An 18,631-nucleotide genomic window follows, 5' to 3' on the forward strand; every position below is an offset into this window, starting at 1 on the left:
CATACTTACATGCATGTTTATTTGCTGATTCGAATCTACTTGATAGATATATCATAGAAAAGAGGGGAAGGAGGAGGAGGAAAAGAAGCACAAACAAGTTTGTTGACCACTTACTACTGAGAGTGAAACTGAAGAGAAAGGAAGTTACCTGTACATGTAAACATCCTTGCAAGGGCTTAGCTCTCTTCTGCACAGGAAGCAGCTCTTGAGGAAGTCCAACTCCGGCAATCCCTTGGGAAGATGGCAAGCCTGAGACACAAGCTTGCGTGTCATCATCATCATCATCTTGGCTTTGATCACAACATTGGTTGCTTGCTCCTTGTGGTGTATGAGAATGCGAAGGCCTTCCGATGGATGATGTCTCACGCACCTCCCTCCTATGCCTATGCTCACTGTAGTCTCACCACCATCCTCACCTTGGTGGGAGTTGCTCTTGTTTCTTGAGAGCATCTTGGCAAGGAGAAATGGGACGAGTGTTGGGAGGAACGGTGGATACATAGAGACCACACCACTTGGGTGTCCCACACAACAATTCATCACCTCTTTCACATGGCATTATAGATATCTATGTAGCTTTGAAGTGGATTTTTTTGTCTGCAGCTATAGCAAGCCGAGACATGGATACAAGACTCACTTAGGACCGCAAAAGATCATGTGACATGTGCTTAATATGATCTTTAGTTTTCGATCGATCGATCACGCAAGTAAAATTATTTTTTGATTTTTTTGAAACTTGATACTAGTATGATTTGGATTGATATTGGTATCCGTAAGGATGCGATATCCAAAATTGAAAACCTCCTCATAGAAACATAGCAAACAATCAATTTTTCTTCCCCATTAACATCTTTAATATGAACAGTCCATTTACTGCTTTCAATTCACAAAGAAACAAGAGTGAAGACAGCAATTCCATTTCACAAGGCATGAATGAAAGCATAATTTGAAGCTTTCTGCTTCTTTGTCACACTCTTCTCTCTCGAACTTTTCATTTATATGATCTCATCCATCACTGTCAGCAGTGGAACAAAACAAAAGAGAGTAGCACTATTCCTTTCTCCTGTGGATTGCACCTGCAGCAAGATGTTCTTGTCTCAGTGTAAGATATGGCTTTCCCAAGTATCTTGGAAGCATAAATAAGTATTCATATATCTTGGAAGTATAAATAAGTATTCATATAAATAAGATTCCATGAGCTCAGTTTTATTCCTTTGTTGCATTGGGCCTGAACAATTGGTGATCTATGGCATACAAAGATGTCAAATGTATCAGTACAAAAAACAAGGGTTTCAATGATTTATGACAAGTTAACAAGAAAAAGAAAAAGGTTTTTTTTTTATACTAAAAAATTGGTTGGAAAGGCATATGTGTAAAATACACCATAGTTTGGATATATGATTATTTTTAGGAGTATGTCCAACTAAATCTATCTATCTATCTTTTTCAGACAAAAATTACAAGAAAAAAATTAAAGATATGCCCTCCTATATAATCCAAAAAATGATGTGACTTCCTAACAACAGCACCAATGATATGGTTTGGCAAGATAATGTTTTCAAGAAAAAGACATTATATATATATATATATATATATATATATATATATATATATATATATATATATATATGCTGTGGTTAGTACTAAAAGTTCAATTTCTTTTCATTCCTTTCTTTTTTATTTGTTTGTAGGCTACTGAAGGGTGGTGAGATGAGAGTTTCTCATGCCTAAATGGTGTAAATTGAACAATGACAACTCATTGCTTTGGTGTCACAAGGCTGCTATATCCTAGGAAAAGACATGATAATTTTTTACTAGATTGAAAAGTTATTATTATTGTCTTTCATGACTATGTAGATGTATTATGCACTAAAGGAAATGACAATAAAAAATGTAAGTTTTCTTCAGATTTTTCTAAGAAACCATCATCAGTATTTTTCTAGTATCTATCATATGCTGCAGTAAGCTTGGCTGGGATGTAGACATTCATCTTATCATGTGACCCCCAAATATCTTTTCACTGATAATAAACTGCTGTGATCTCCTGTAATCTTTACCATCTGTTTCAGATTTGAAATCCTCTACATCCTAAATTGTAGTCAATCTATGTAACTCCAGATGCTGTAATCTTCTGTTCATCCATTTATGTAACTTTTTACCTTTCTAAGTTTCAGTCTGAACAGCACATAATAGGTTGTAAATATGTTTCTGATACTTTTCAGGCTGGATCATTTTTAGGCTAGAGTCCATATAAAGACCCCATACTAGCCCAGAAATGAAAGTTATTATTGGACTAACCATGAATTCATATGTGCAGCTTTGTCCTACTGAAAGATGGTTTACCAACTTTTTCTTGCCAATCACTTAAAACATATATGTCAACAACCTGTGAAGCTTAGCAATATGTGAAGCTTACTATGGAAAGACACATATATAGTTAGGCTTAAGCATGGATTAATCCTTCTTGCTGAATTGGAAATTGATTCAGATCCTAATTGTTGGAACAAACTGGACTAAAATTTTATGGAGGCCGATCGTTGCCGATCACTGAAAAACGATAAGAAACGAGGGAATCAGAATGAATCTGGAGATCCAGAAAAATTTTATTGATATCAGTTTACCAGTAGATGATGAATCTGGTCCCTTCTTCAATTTGCCCAAGATGTGATAAGAGAGGAAGAAGGAACTGTGTGGTGTTTCAGCATCTTGTGGGGTATGTGAATCTAGTGGTGCCTAAAAGGCAGATGTGCTTCTCATGCCAATCCATCAGATGCATGATCTCATATGCATACATCTACCTAACTACATCAAAGCAAATAACACTGAGAAGGGTAGTCCTGGCATGAGAACATGAAGAAAGATCATTAAACAACTTGTTCAGATGACTGGTGATGAGAGAAATTTATGCACAATATTTAGAAGTGGACCTAAAGGAATACTAAAAAAAAAGGAAAAGAATGATCCAAGTTTTCTTTAGGTATTATAAACCAGATTCTCCATACCTAAGTTTTTAGGTATTATAAATATAATGTGAGCTTCAAACAAATGGTCTTTAGCATCCATAACAAAACAAGGCTGTAATTAGGTCTCAAAATGAGTTTTGTATGACACAAAGAGGACAACAACATATACTCCATGATCAACCTGGAGATGAGATTCTACAGCAGAAAACATCTACTGTGTTTTTGACAGATGAAGTCAACTGTGGTCAAATGTTGGAAAGTCTAACACAAGTCTTTTCACCACTGTAAGAAAGAAAAAGATGGAAGGAACAAAGAAGCCTAGTTTCTTATGTATCTTATCCTCTTTTGCCAACTTCTTGCATAGGCAAACTAAGAACTTGATTCTCCCCTTTTCCAAAGAATGTAAAACAGAATATGTTGATGCTCATAGGGAGAAGATGTGCATATTTTAGATTTTTCATGTTTGTGTCCATATATGAATGAAAGCAGATCAAATCCAAGTTCATGGAAGACTAAAGCAGAGCCATATCAACTAAAGTTTTGAATATATCCTTGTCTGATCCTGCTTTTGTAATGGAAACTACCAATGCTCACTTTTGGTTGAATAGAGATTTTTTTTAAGGTTCATGTATGATTAAGAAAACTGTGAATCAAATTCCTTCTAGTTGAGAAGATAAATCTTTCCAAACTGGCTGTTTATCTCTCTCTCTCTCTCTCTCTCTCTCTCTCTCTCTCTCTCTCTCTTATATATATATATATATGTATGTATATATATGTATATATATGTATATGTATGTATATATATGTATATCTATGTATATGTATGTATATATATGTATATATGTATATATATATATATATATATATATATATATATATATATATATATATATATATATATATATATATATAGCTGAAATAAAATGGAAGAGTCCCAAACAAAAGAAATGCAATGGATATGATCACAGGATTGGAAAAGAATCGAGCATATCTCATCCCAAAATAAAAGATGTAGAACAGAAAACAATTAAGTTTGGATAAGAGGAGATAAGGAAAAGATTATTCCTTATAATAACATGCAAACCAAACAAAGGCCGGCAACTCGACTGATCTCCTTCTCTCCACTTCCATCCTCTCTACTTAAAACACCACCACCTTAAACACCTCCGTCTCAAGTCTCAGCGCCACCCTCTCGCAATGTATCGTGTTCCCACGAACGCCATCCTTCTTCTCAGGTGAGACCTCCAGCTTCACATCTCCGGTTATCGAACTCCATGACCACCCCGACACTCCTCCAACAGAACTCACGCTTCATGTTCCTGTTCTTCTTTGTATTCCTCAGCCGGCGGTCACATGCCACGGTGGTAGCAGCGGTATCACGTGTGCCGGCGGCGGAAGGTGAGTCGCGTGCAGCGACGAGGGAGGAGGAGGTCTTTTGGATGAGGGACCCAAAGACCGGGAACTGGATGCCGGAGAACCGGGTCGGCGACGTCGACGTGGCCGAACTCCGAGCCCGGTTCCTCAAGGGCACGAACAAGAACACCTTAAAGGATTAGAGAGATCAGAGGAGTCTTCTCTTTCCCTAGCAGTTGGAGTTGGATCTCAAGTGATGCTTTAGTTATCTACATCGGCGTTACAACATTGAGTTGTTGGATAGAGCAGAAGAGGTTGCCTTATGGCTGGCTTTAAATACAGTCTTCTTTAGCTTTTTCTATCAGTATCATTGTATCTAAGAGATTAAGCTCATAGATACGATATGATCTTGATTTATATTCTTAACACTCCCTTGAGCATGGATGGCAAATGACCCAACCCAACCCAACCTATTCACCCTAACATGTTAGATTTCTTATGAATGTCATTGGATCTAAATGCTTAAATCTGTAGATGATATATGATCTTAATTTAAAATTTTTAACAAGTTCTAATGTTCCTACCCAGTCATTTAACATCTTTTAAATGTCAGAACCTAATACTGATCCTTGTAGGAGTCTTACCTCAGCATTAAAATCATAATGTTTGCATCTTTCTTTGCAAGGAGGTGAAAGATATGGTTTCCAAGCAAAGATTGATGGAGGTATATTTGGGCTAATAAAAGCCTGTAAGTAGATGGCAGTCTGTGCTGTGTTGGGCTTTCAATTCCATCTTATATATATATTAAGCAATTATGGTATCATAGAGATGATGCAAACATTCATCATTCCATATGAAAAACAAGAAAAATCAACTACAAAGTTTACAGGATGTTTGCAGTCCTTTTTCATTTTTCCTTCAGTATTCTTGTAAGAAGTCCTTGTGTTTGTGTATCAGATTTACAAATAATATACTTCCAGAGAAAAAAAACAGTCTTTTGTCTTCTCATTCATTTTAAATCAATACAACAAAAATGAACAGTTTAATTCTTAGGATTCAGATACAAGGAGATATCATGATAAGCTTCTGAGTCATATTTCAGCAAGATAATGAAGAAAAAATTGCTACAGATAAAAGAAAAGGAGTTAAGAAAAGAGTAAATTAAACTTATCAAAAAGAAGATGCAAATAGTGCCATTAAACTCATTGGTTTTTTTGCCAGCACAAGATTTCACAGCTTCATGCAAGTGTCCACATGGAATGTGCAAGGCTGGTGTTGCCAACCTCAAGTTTTAGGTCAACTCTGGACATGAATACCACATAGTAGAGAGCATTACTTGAAATTAGATAATAACAATAATCTCTGCTTTTAGATGAATCACAGACTGCAAATAGTGCTGTACCAGTTGACAGTACAAATTTCTTTCAAAGAAGTCAACTGTACAACCTTTGAAGGTGGTGGGTTAAGTTCTAAGAAAAGGAGGGGTACTTCTTTAGATTCAGTAAACAATAACTTCTTCAGTCTACCAAAGGCATTGGATTTATATGTTCTCCTGTGGCTCCTATTTAGACAAGTAGAAAGGAGATTCGGAATATGATAGCAGGTGGATAACAAAATCTAATATATGAAAGAATAGATCTCCCAAACAACCATGAATTATCACATTAAACATATTAAAAGAAAAAAAGTAAGAAAGGGTATAGTCACAAACCTCAACAGAACTACATGATTAATTATGATAAACAACAAGAAAGAAATCTAAATTAGCTGATTTGGTGACATAAAAGTCAAACTGTTCTCCAATCTTTTATTGGATGACTATCATACAGACAAATATATCCAACACAACATGACACCACTATGTGATTTGTAAATACAAAAACCATGCATTTCAATATGCAATATACTGCCTACACTTCGTTTATCAATCCACAGACATGTTTTGACATCATCTCTTGACAAAGATGGCCAATCAAACAAGCCATTCAACTAAACCAGAACGTAGCTTGCCTTCAAATATCCTTTACCTCTCTGCCCTTAATTCCTCAGTAGAAATACACCACAAAAAATAGAGAGAGAAGAGGTTCTACGATTATGCCGATCAGATGTTCTTATCCTGTTACTATCTTTCCAAGAGGGAGAAATAACCCAAAACCACCAAATCCAACAGTTCCATTGAGCAAAGTCTGCATGGTTAACAACAAGGTATGATCTTTTATATAGCTCTGGAGTTAAACTTATGGTTGTGGCATTGTTTTCTGAAATTTTAATTTATGTTATCATTTGGATCTCTCCCTGTCATACTCAGAAGCCTAAAGTCATTTGATAGATACCAGTTGGTGACTCCAAGCTGTTACTGTTATCAGGTTTATGAGGAACAAGTCATGGGTATAATATGTTACAGAGATGAAAGAGGGGAAATAGTATGCGAGGGATATGATGCAGGACCAAGATATAGTCACCATTCATCATCAAGAAACGGAGAAAGAATTTGTGAGAGGTACAAAGAAAGACCAAGATATAGTTATCCTTCACCAGAATCGATCACAAAGATTAGTTGTGAGGAATATGACCAAGATCAAGTGAAGGGTATCAGCTGTTATAGAGACAGAACAGGAGAAATAATTTGTGAGGGGTGTGATGAAGGACCAAGATACAACCACTGCTCATCATCAGTATTAACCAATAGTCAGAAGCCACTTTCTTAAATGTTATCACAACTTCTCCACAGTTGCGAGAAGTATTATATGATGACAGTTTCCAGTGACAGGTAGTACTAAAATGTAAAACTAAGAAACTACGATCAGTACTTCTTTGGTACTATCTTGATTCTGTGTAGATGTTCTGATATGCAAGACTCTATGGTGGATCATGTATGGAAGTTTCAATGTTTCACAACTAATAAATGATAAAGTTGAAGGGTGCCAGATTAAAAAAGTGTTTTTGAAAGTGTATATCTACTAAATCCACAGGAAAAACTAAAAAGAAACGAGAAAGCTTAGCATCCAGATTTTCTGTTATGTTCAATTACTCTACTGAAACTGGGGATATTACTAACAGGATCAACCTTGTACCTGATGGAGATGTGATGACAAAAAATGCTTAGCGCCTTGCCCCAGCTTTGAATAGTAACGAGGACAGCCTATCATGGAGGTGGGAACTCTGATGGCATTCTTCTCATCCAAATCATCTTATAACATTCTCTTCCATGATGCATTTTCTGATCCCTGCTGAAGACAATTTTCTTTCTGAGACAACAGACTTAGGGTTAGTAGTGATCTATTATAAAAATAATGTACAAAAGATTCATACATCACTTTAAACAAAATTCCTCAGTCAGAAGACAAATTAAACAACAAGAAACAAAAGATCCCTGTAGATTAGAATGATACAAGTGCTTCAGATATCCCAAAATAATGCCAAGACTCTCCAGTAGGATCAGCCTTTAAAGATCCTCAGAGCCATCTCCATGCAAGGAATTGAGAACTGTTTGGAATCAAGAAATCCAGCACTAAGCTCTTGTCCAAATGTTCCAAGTATATATGCAAGAAAGAGGACATCCCAAATATTTCTGAACTTCTTTTCTCTGCTCTTTGAACAGGATTGCTCGGCTGCTGCTGTACTTGATCATGGACAAGCAACTGAACCAGAAGTTACATCAGACAACAAAGAATGCCTACCACGAAGTAGTTTCACCAACAAAAACACAACCAAAAGCCCAGGAAAAAACAATTAAAACTTTCAAAAGAATTTTCCAGAGGATACATCATGATTGCAATGTCATGTACAAGCTCCACAAAGTATGACCAGTGAAAGTATTTTGCTTGCTGGGACTGGACATGATACACTCATACACCTCAGAGTAAGATTGCTTCCTATGAGTCGTAGGACTTGTTTTCCATCTGCATTGAGGATTGGAAACTTTGGACTCCATCACACCTCATCGATGCTGAAGGGAAACTAAAATTCAGTTGGGCCTGAGGGCTTCTCCAGAAATAACTGCAATTAGTTTGAGAGAGAATTAATCAAAAATTCAACCTTAGGCAAGATAACTATTGGCCCTTACCTACTGATAATACTCCTATGTGAAGATCTGAGATAGAAGAAACGGTCAAATGCAACTATCACACAACAAAGCACCAAAATCCTTTCCCTTCTCTTGACATAATCGTCTAGTAATTTTTTATAAAAAATATAATTCTAAGTGACTCCTCAAATGTACAAATGCATGCACTAAAATAATGCATTTACCAAAATGGAGGAAATATATCTATTTCAATATTCATTGGTTTACATGACTCGAAGAACGAATCAATTTCATATTTAAATGCATCCAAGAACAAGCCCAAGGAAAGCCCTGCCTTCCAGTAATTAAAGACAGTAACTAGATTCCTTATTTTGTTGGCATAAGGAAGAGAAGCCCTGTACATGAGGGCACCAATCCCCTCAACTACAACAACGGCCAAGCCTGCAGAAAGAATGTCCCAGTCGCCAGTTTGTCCAATGACAGTGGCAAATGCTGTAGCACAATAGAATCCCACCAAGAAGAAGAAAACTTTAACCGACAGGCCCTTCTTCAACTGCTTGATCCGAGTATTCAACTTTGTTTGGAAAGATTGAATGGTTCTGACCAAACGGGTTGTTGGATTTGTGCCGCTTTCAGATGCGTTTGATCTGTTGCCATCTGCCATACTGCTTGCAGCCCAGTTCATCCTCCTTCATTTAAAAATAATTATATAGTATTAGGAGTGTTATCATAAAGGGGAAAGTACATCTGTGAGAATAATATCTAGCTAGACTTTAGTCAGAAAGAACAGTAACTTCCTCAAGATACTTGCTCATGGCACTAAAATCCCCTAACTAGGAACTTACAAATTAATAAGAAACTTGCTCTATTGCTCAGTTCTTCATTCAGTTAAATGCTACTTCATTTTCCTCAATACTCCAATAACAGAAAAACAAAATAGGTGAATGAAACACCTGAAATATCTAATATTCCAAGTTCCAACAACCCTTGGGTCTCCTTCTCAGAATGCAGATGATTGCATATTTATATTCTGCAGATGACTGCATATTTATAAAGAGATATGGTATATGAACCACATCTAAAAACATTAAGATCATCTTACATGTAAATGCTACAATTTTTTCACAAAGATATCTTCTAGATTATTTTATGTCAGAAATGCAGAAAAGCTTGATTGTGTCCACTAAGCACAGTAACAAGCTGGTACCAGAGCAAGGCAGTGCAAGGATGGCTAACATATTCTAGTATTCATAACTTGAAACCTTAGGCACCCCAGATGCATCTAAAAGAGTATTAGAAATTAAACCATTTAAAACTTATTACAAATATTCCCATCTTCTCCAAACTACAAAAAGTTCAGACAAAAAGCAAATCATGAAACTGCAAATGGGACCATCCTCAACATATCAGATAATCTTGAATATTCATGTCTAACAGGCATATTTTGGTAACACCTGTAGGTTATCCATGTATTCATTTGCAACATCAAAATTCAAACACCATATATCCTTGATGATTGGTGTTGACAATACAGAGTTATAGACATCCTTGCTTTTCTGTCATTTGTATGCAACACATTATTAATTTAACTTTTTTAATACCAGAATACTGAATAAGAAGCAAGATTTTTTTATTTCTTGTACCAAACAAAAACAATAATAAAGCCATATGTTCCTAACTATTTGGGGTCGACTATATGGATCTTTTGTCGCTATTGAGATTTATAAAAAATCATATCTTTAGTGAAGTTCAGAATACTTAAATCTTTATTTATAGTTTCTATTAAAATCTTTTTAGATCTTTCTCTACCTCTTCTCGCACCACTATCATTAATTATTTTACTTCTTCTGGCTACCATATCCGGAGGTCTTCTCAATACATGCCCATACCATCTTAAATAATTCTCTCATTTAATCCTCCGTCAAAATGATTCATAGTTGTTCACAAATAAAAGTATTTCCTTTATTATCTTTCTTAGTAACTCGATACATTCATCTCAATATTTTTATCTCGGCAATACAAATTTTTTGTATATGTTTTTTCTTAGCTACCCAACACTCAGATTCATAATGCATTGTTGGTCTCATAACTGCCTTATAAAATTTTTCTTTTAATCTCAAAAGTATCCGATGATCACACAAGACTCCTCACGCCTCTCGTCATTTTAACCATCTTATGTTTACTCTATGATAATATCTTCCTCGATCTCTCAATTGTGTTGAATAATTGATCCAAAATATATAAAACTTTTATTTAAGGAGACTTCTTATCCATCCAGTTTAACTATATTCTCTTGTCTATTTCTAAAATCACTAATATTGTATTTTATATATTTAGTTTTAGTCCTACTTAATCCAAAACCTTTAGTTTCTAAGGCTTGCCTCCATTGTTCAAATTTATAATTAATTTCACTTAGGCTCTCATTAATTAAGATAATATCATTAGTAAATAACATACACCATAGAGGTCAATCATGTAAGTGACTAGTAGGTTCTTCCATTATCAATGGGAAAATGGACTTAATGCAGATCCTTGGTGTAATCCTATGCTAATAAGAAACTCACTAGACACACTCCCTATAGTTCTAGCACTAGTAGCTACATTATCATACATATCTTTAATAACATCAATATAATTAGTGGATACATACACCTTTCTTTTATAAAACCCTGGCTCATGATTTTAATTCCTTTATAATTTGAACAATTTTGTATGTCACCCTTGTTTTTGTAAATTGACACTAAAAAACTCTTTCTTCATTCATCAAGCATCCTTCTGAATCTTATTATCTTGTTAAATAAACTAGTTAACCAAACAACTCTCTTGTCCCCTAAACTTTTTCACACCTCAATAGGGATACCATTAGCCCCACATTCTTAGTTATTTTTATCTTCTTTAATGCGTCTTTTACTTCATTAGCTCTAATTTTATGAATAAATATATGATTATTAAATCTACCACTATTATTTATCATTAAATCTAAATCCTGTATGGAATATTCATTAAATAATTTATAAAAATATTTTTTCATCTTTCCTTAATCTCGTTATCATTAACAAGTATTATTTGATCTTTGTCTTTAATACATCCAATATTATCTAAATCATTATATTTTCTTTCCATGGCCTTAGCAATTTGATATATATCTTTTTCATCATCTTTAGTACCTAATTTCTTTCCCTGGCTTTTATAATAATTTATTATAAAAACAACTACATCAAGGATGCAACAATATAAGCATCTAAGAAATAATTATAAGTTTTACTGTTGTCCTATAACCATAACTAATACGGATGCAAAATGGGCAAGGGTAGAGACTTTCAAAGTTTAGAAATGGGTTAATATGATCAAGTTGATAGGTTGCCTATGGAATGATGGAATTTGAGGTAGTAATATTCGTTAAAAGTTGAAATGAAATCTTGACGTCTATATGCTTCTAAGATTAAGTAAAATTTAATATGAAAACCTTAAAAGATAGTGTAGAACCATGGGTCCATGCAGGTTTTCACATAGAAGAAATAGGACACATCTTATGAGAATATACTAAAAAAATTATTACTTATGAAGTAAGCATTAGGTGCATAAGCAACATAATGCTTCTAATTAGTTAAACTAGCACATAACCCTTACTAAGTAACCAGAACCAAGATAAAACGAATGACATATAAGATCTAAAATAAAACCTCAAGTAAAAACTAGCATATATAGTCAATAATAGAATTCATAAAGCCTTTTCCATACACACTAAACATTTCATGTCACAATGTGACTAACCTGGGGTTATTAGCTGATGGTGCAGCTAGCTTGAGGAAACAAATGCAAGGATAAATCCTTTCTTCACGACCAAAAACACATCTTTGCATAAAAGACGCATGAAAAAATCTTGATCTAGAGTATTTTGATGGTGGAATACACATAGTTTCAGTATAAAATGTTAAGGCTGAAGTATGCATTGCCATCATCGTTTATGCACCTGCACAGAATTTCCATTACTTGATAAGAATTAAATTATTATGAGACCAATGGTTGATACTAAGAATTTTTTTTTGAAAAATCCTTAATTCGACACATAAATATAAAGTCACAAATTTGGATATCCTGAAAATGAAAGCAAGTAGATAAAAACCAAGAAATTTTCAGTTTTTTTATTCACATTGGCCTGTGGAGAGTAATTAAATACAGATAGAAAGGTTCATTGATTTCTTTTTCTTTTTAAAAAATGATGCACCGATACAATTTTGCAGCGACTCCTCACAACAGAATTTTTCTTCAGGAAATTTTTAGGATTATACTGTCCAAAATTTTGAGTTGAACTATCTATCACCATGGAACCAATTGGCGTACACGTACTTATGTATCACAATGTACATTCAAATATTTGTTGTATTATTAGATGATATAGAAAACTTAACATGAATATCAGCTCAATCAAAGGTCCAATTACAAATTTTGGTTGTTGATATCTCAGCTCAATAATCAACATTAATGCCTCAAAAATAAATAGTTACAATTGTTGACATTCTTAGCAGGAAGACAAACTGATTTTCAGATGTAATCATCTTGTGTTTTAATTTTTTTCTTTTGGCTAGTTGTATATTATGAATCCATGTTCATTCTCCAATCACTAGTAGTTAAAGAACTTTGAATATGTAGTATTCTTATATACTGATACCAAAAGGTTTATCCTCCAATCATCAAGCATTTTCTCAGGAGTAATCTAGTTAATCAAGCCAACCCATGATCATAAACTCCATCTGAGCTCTATCCAAAAATAAGTAATGACAATATAAGAAAGAGCACTTTTAGAAAAATGGTTAGCCCATCATGTAGTAGCCCACATATAATAAGTTGGTACTCCTAATTAGAGGAGAATTAGCATACTGTATCCTAATATCAGGAGTAAAATTCTTTAATCCCTAGTGGGAGTAGTATAGATAAGGCGGTGTTGTCCGTTATTTGAGGTAAAAGGTAAATTGACTAAGTTGATTTTAGAGTTGCTGTCAAAAGTTCATAATTTGGATCAGTCTATGTTTTCTAATACAACAATGTGATAAAGTAGGTATTTCGTTTGTCTCTTACGAATTTGGATCACATATGCAAGCAAGAAAAGCCAAATCACCATGAATCCTAATGTGATATGGAATTCATAAAGGTCAGGACTGAAATTTTATTTCTCCAGTTATGCTGTCAATACAGCCAAAACCACACCTGTAACCCAATTTAGTTTGTGAGGTTTTTTAAATCCACCTGAAAAGGTACAAACGAAATACATACAAGATCATCACCATCATACTAAGCTTGATAGTTTAAGGATTACTAGAATTTCATTCATACTGGAGTGCGGTTGTGGGGGAGAAAAACAAGAGAGGAAACCATGACAAGGTCAAAGTTCCAGAATCCTTAAGACTCATAATCTGTCACCTAACGGGTTCAAATAGATACCCCAAATGTTCTTAGGGAGCATGTGTTGGACTCGGATAGAATTTTTTTGGTATAGCCAGATGGAAACTTAACCATAAAAGAATTTACACTTGTGTTTTCATTTATAATGCAGAAAACGGAAGAAACACATGCGCCAAAATGGAGTATCCCCATACACCTAATACCCGCAAGAAAACCTAACAATCAAACAACTCAACATATAAGCTAGCATGATCATTCTCATGATGCTGAAACCTAAAACTATAATTTGCACATACAATTGGCAAGCAAAATATAACTCAATCAAACATCGTCGACTCACATAAATCCAACACCTAACTCTTTGTCAATAAGAACGAGTTCAGCAAACCCCAAGACTTCAAGATTCCAAGGCGTAACCCCACAGAACACAGCCAGAACTTACTGGCGGAAGAGGAACTGGAAGTACCACCGGTGGGGCTCGAGGGGGCGGAGACCACGCGGAAGAGGCCGATCGAAGAATCGAGGGGCGACAGCGTTGCCACCTCCGCTGACAGCGTCCCGGGAACTGGGAAGGAGGCGGACGACGAGCTAGTGGAAACGGAAGAGGGTGAGAGGAAACAAGAGGAGAGCTGTCACGTGGGCTTGTCGTTCGCGAGCCGCTCGTTCTCGGCCTGCTTTTCGGTTCGAATCCGGGTCGTTCGTTCATAGATTAAACCAAGCCCAAAATTAGGCCCAATTTGATTAGGGCCGGTTCGTCTTCCTTAAGAGCCTTGTGCGTGATGACAAGGCAAAATTGTTTCATATTATATTTATATTATATTTATATTTCCCATGCAAAATACACGTTTAGAGCTCTCAGTCAATTCCCACCATGCCAAGCTTTCATCTAAGCAAATCCATGTCCACGCTTCCATGCATTTCCTCGCGCGAGCTCTTCATGTTTAGAAGCCAACTCAACTGTAAGCCAATGTTGCATGTATGGGGCATCAGCTTCCTGCGTGTTGCTCTCACATGCATAAGGCAAAGGCCTAGGCTTCAGTTCATCATATGTACACAGGTATCATGGCGGCACGGAAGAACGCCGCTCGTCGGTCGGAGAAGGGAGGAAGAGGGTCGCTCGTCAAGGAGCTGCAGGCGAGGATCTACATCGCGCGCCGCTGTGTCACCATGCTCCTCTGCTGGTATATCCACGAAGATGACTGAACAAAGCTGAGCGTAGTTGCAGTATGGGCTTCACGGCGTTCATCTCTTTCTTTGTTAGTCTTTCTCGTCGATTCGTTCTTGCCGATCTCCTTTTGTCCAGTTCCACAAGGGACGAGCTGGGCATTTGTGTGCCTCATAGTTTTTGCTGCTGGTTTCAGGCTAAGAACAGCCATGCACTTTGCAGTTCCTTCTTTACCTACTCCTTATTTGTCTGATCTCTCTCTCTCTCTCTCTCTCTCTCTCTCTCTCGTCTTTCTGAGTGACAGTTCTTTGATAACATTAAATATTTAGTTTATATTGTTGAATGACAGATGATTTGTCACTCCAAGAAAAGAATGAACTGAATGATAATTAAAACCAAGACAATATACAATAGTATTGATGTACAGAATGAACTTTGAGTTCATGCACTGTGACAACGTGACGAGCAACAAGATTGGAAGTAGCAAAAAACGCATCAAATCACAATGGTAAAGTTCCAAAAATCAAGATGGAGAATAACTATCAAACCTCATTAGTTTGCTAATTACAGTACACCTTGCAGCAGCTGCTACTGCTGCTGATGATTCATGCTGAAGAACAGTATAAGCTGGAGTGTCTACTACAGTAAGAAAAAGAAAACCCAGCCTCCCCATGAACCACCTGCCTCCCTCCCTCCCTCCCTCCTCCCTCCTCCATCTCTCTACGTAGTCCAAATCTTTGTTCCGTGAGAACAAAGAGGACCAGTTATATACAGAAGACATGAGGCTTCTTCACTCAGAGGATCCCTGCTTCTTCTCCTTTCTGGTCGAACTTGTGTAGTTTACCATCAGCAGCTCTGCCTCAGAGAACAAGCCACTGCCTGTGCCCAGTGCCTCAATCTTGTTTTCACGTGCTGCGGACTGTCTCCTGCCACAGAAAAGATCACATCCCAGCCAACAAGAAGATCCATCAGTGGTAAGTTCTGTGCTGACACACCGGAGGACGAGTTGGTAATGCTCCAACTAAGCATACAATGATAAGGAGGATAGGGATTACAGCACCTGGATTGCAGATCTTCCAAGAATCCGACTGCTCGTTCGGGCTCCGCGGGCTTGGGAGGCCACACAGAGTGGATGAGGAGGAGGTGGCCGTCGGGGTGGAGGCCGGGCTCGGTGATAACTGGATCTTGGGGTCGGAGAGCTGGCGGTTGACGGCGAAGTAGAGGTTGAGGGCGGGGAGAGTGTCGCAGAGGTCTTGACCACCTTCCTCTTCGTTGAAGCCGAATCCGAGATCTATAGATCCCCTCAACTCGTCGAGATCCTCGTCGGTCAAGCCCCTTGTCTTTCCATTCAATCTCCTTTCACTGCTCTCGGCCGCCACCGCCGCCGCCGCCTCGTCTCCTCCTCCTCCTTCTCCGACGACTCCTCTCTCGATTACGCACCTCTTTTGCTGTATCTGACTCCTCCTCTTCTCCCACTTGGCTTCCATTCTCGTCTCCCGCATCGACAGCTGCTTAGACAGCAGCCTCCTCTTGTTGATACTGAGGCCAGTTCTGACCCCTCCTGCGACGTTCCAGTTCTGCGGGGACTCTTCGATCCTGGCCACCGCCCCTTCCTCCGTCTCACCCTCCGACGACGACGACGATGACACTTGCAGCAGCTGATGCACCACAGTGTTATTCTTCATCTGGTCCACTGCTCTGCGCACCTGCTTTGATCCTCAACCTGTCTCGAGGCGTACCGTAACCCACATCTGAGGCCGCCGGTGGACGACGGCCGCAGAAGAGTACACAAGGAGCGGGGGACTCCCTTTTTTCATGAACAGCGGTTGCTACTCGATGGATTTAAGGCTCTGTTAGAGTGCCATCTCCGACCACTGGTCGCCCGAGGTGCAATGTCCACCGCTCCTATTATTTCACGGTATCTATTTTTGGCTGCGACCTCTCTTCCTTCCACGGAAGGAATGGAAAGGAGACGATTTTGGAGTCTATATTAAGAAGGTGCCAAGCACAATATCAACATGACATAACAAATGACAATTCCTAAGCCGCCCAATTCTTCCGTTACAGAGATGAGATGACAATGGTTCTATCTTGTGTAACATAAGACTATAAGAAGTAGGGTTCTTGTTATTGATCGAAGACAGTGATGGTGACTGTGGTTTTAGGTTCTCAGATAAGAAACCACCGTCTGTAGCACTTGCACATTATTTTAGGCAATGTGATAAGAAATCTTCATTAAGATTTGATTCTTCCTCTTATGCATCTCTAGATTTTGATAGAGATTACCTACGTGACAAGATACAGCTGATAAGATCTCCTTGCCCCTTTTAACTGTTTGATCTCTTCTTTCATGCTTGCTTTGCCTACGCTATTGTGTTGCCGCCACGAGGAAATCCACATGGGAAGAACTGGATTTTGTCTGGCCCTCTGAATCTATAGTTCTCACTTTCCAGTTTAGCAGATGAGGTGTAAAGCTTCAGATCCACTTCCGACACTTCTAGCATTGTGGTTTGATTCACTCCATTTGGACAAGAACAGAAATGCAAGTGTGCACCATTGATGCCCGGTAAAGAGGATCTTTCTTTCATCATGCTTAATGCAGTCTGCTTGTAGTAGAGAGATTCTAAGTGTTCTTAAAAGCTAAGAAAAGCGGCATGTCTTGCCTTTATCTCTATTCCTAAAAGATGGAAGACACCAAGGAAAGTAAAGGAGAGAAAGCATCCCTCACTGATCTCTTTTCACATCCCACCATCATCATCTACCTCACCTTTAACTGTGCCCTTGTGGCCTCCTTCACTCTCCCCCCCCCCCTTCCCTCTCCTCTGTGCATCGACATAACGTAGTAAGAGAGATGAGCATCTCAATGGATTGCTATTGTTTGAGTCTCCTCGTGCCTCGCCTCTTCTCAGAGTGTGCCGTTCTGTTGTCCCTCGTAGTCCGGTGGCTGTTCCTGCCTTGCTGCTGCTGGTGGCCAGCTTCCTCACCTTCTGCCAATGAAGTTGCAGGAGCAGAGGCCAGTGATCGTCACTGCGTGGCAGCACAGGCCGTGAGAGACAGCCTTCACGTCTCATCCTACGGCGCGCTCACCGGGGTGGCGGCGGAGGGGGTCACGACGTGCGCGGTGTGCCTGAGCGAGATGCGGACACGGGACCGCGTTTGGGAGCTCAGGAACTGCGCGCACGTCTTCCACAAGGCGTGCCTCGACCGATGGCTCGACCACGATAAGCACCTGACGTGCCCGCTGTGCCGTGCGCCGCTGCTGAGTGAGCCGGCGTGTCTGCCGTCGGCCAGCGCCTCGGCGGCCTCGGAACCTAGCTGGGCCGTGGAGCGTCTCGTCTACCTGTTCGGCGATGACTTTCTCTTTGCTCCTGCTTGCTAGAACGCCGTTCATGGCTGCTAATCAAGCTGGAGGCGATATATATATATATATTATAATATATGTATTCAATATAGAACAGTCTTAGAGCTTTGTATAATATTGTGAGATTGCCAACCAATTGCCATGAATTCCATTTCCATGCCTTAAATGCGCAATGAATGTATTGAGACTTCAGTTGTTTATAGGGATAAGTCAAATTTCATATTGATAAACAGATATCATCCTTCTACTCATAGGAGAAATATTGTTTGCACTGGCTATCCATAATTTCTCATTATCATGATGGGTCTGACCATTATATATGAGAAAAACCAAGCATAAATTAATCCATGTATTTATAAGAC

General features: G+C 38.1%; 2 protein-coding genes and 1 long non-coding RNA gene across 5 annotated transcripts; 1 reads left to right on the top strand and 2 right to left on the bottom strand.

The window, feature by feature from the left end:
* Positions 1-5,729: 5,729 nt before the first annotated feature.
* LOC135612889 (uncharacterized) lies at positions 5,730-14,360 on the bottom strand. 3 transcript variants are annotated; one of them, XR_010487134.1, is made up of 4 exons: positions 14,186-14,360; positions 12,115-12,313; positions 7,388-9,029; positions 5,730-6,499 (listed from the first exon to the last, which is right to left on the bottom strand). It is a non-coding gene; the product is annotated as an uncharacterized LOC135612889 (long non-coding RNA). The 3 variants fall into 3 exon arrangements; XR_010487135.1 differs by lacking the exon at positions 5,730-6,499 and having other exon boundaries at positions 6,947-7,930; positions 8,079-9,029; positions 14,186-14,354; XR_010487136.1 differs by lacking the exon at positions 5,730-6,499 and having other exon boundaries at positions 8,035-8,312; positions 8,380-9,029; positions 14,186-14,351.
* A 1,394-nt stretch (positions 14,361-15,754) lies between these two features.
* On the bottom strand, positions 15,755-16,640 carry LOC103985897 (uncharacterized). Its single transcript, XM_009403754.3, has 2 exons — positions 15,969-16,640; positions 15,755-15,834 (listed from the first exon to the last, which is right to left on the bottom strand). Exons 1-2 carry the CDS (start codon positions 16,591-16,593, stop codon positions 15,755-15,757), a joined length of 705 nt encoding a protein of 234 aa, XP_009402029.2. The 5' UTR covers positions 16,594-16,640.
* Positions 16,641-17,730: 1,090 nt separating this feature from the next.
* LOC103985896 (E3 ubiquitin-protein ligase Os03g0188200-like) lies at positions 17,731-18,337 on the top strand. The gene has a single exon (XM_009403753.3). The coding sequence runs from the start codon at positions 17,760-17,762 to the stop codon at positions 18,285-18,287; it is 528 nt and encodes a 175-aa protein (XP_009402028.2). The 5' UTR covers positions 17,731-17,759; the 3' UTR covers positions 18,288-18,337.
* Positions 18,338-18,631: the final 294 nt, after the last annotated feature.

Source organism: Musa acuminata, chromosome BXJ2-5 (assembly GCF_036884655.1).
Source record: "Musa acuminata AAA Group cultivar baxijiao chromosome BXJ2-5, Cavendish_Baxijiao_AAA, whole genome shotgun sequence".
NCBI classification, from domain to species: domain Eukaryota; kingdom Viridiplantae; phylum Streptophyta; class Magnoliopsida; order Zingiberales; family Musaceae; genus Musa; species Musa acuminata.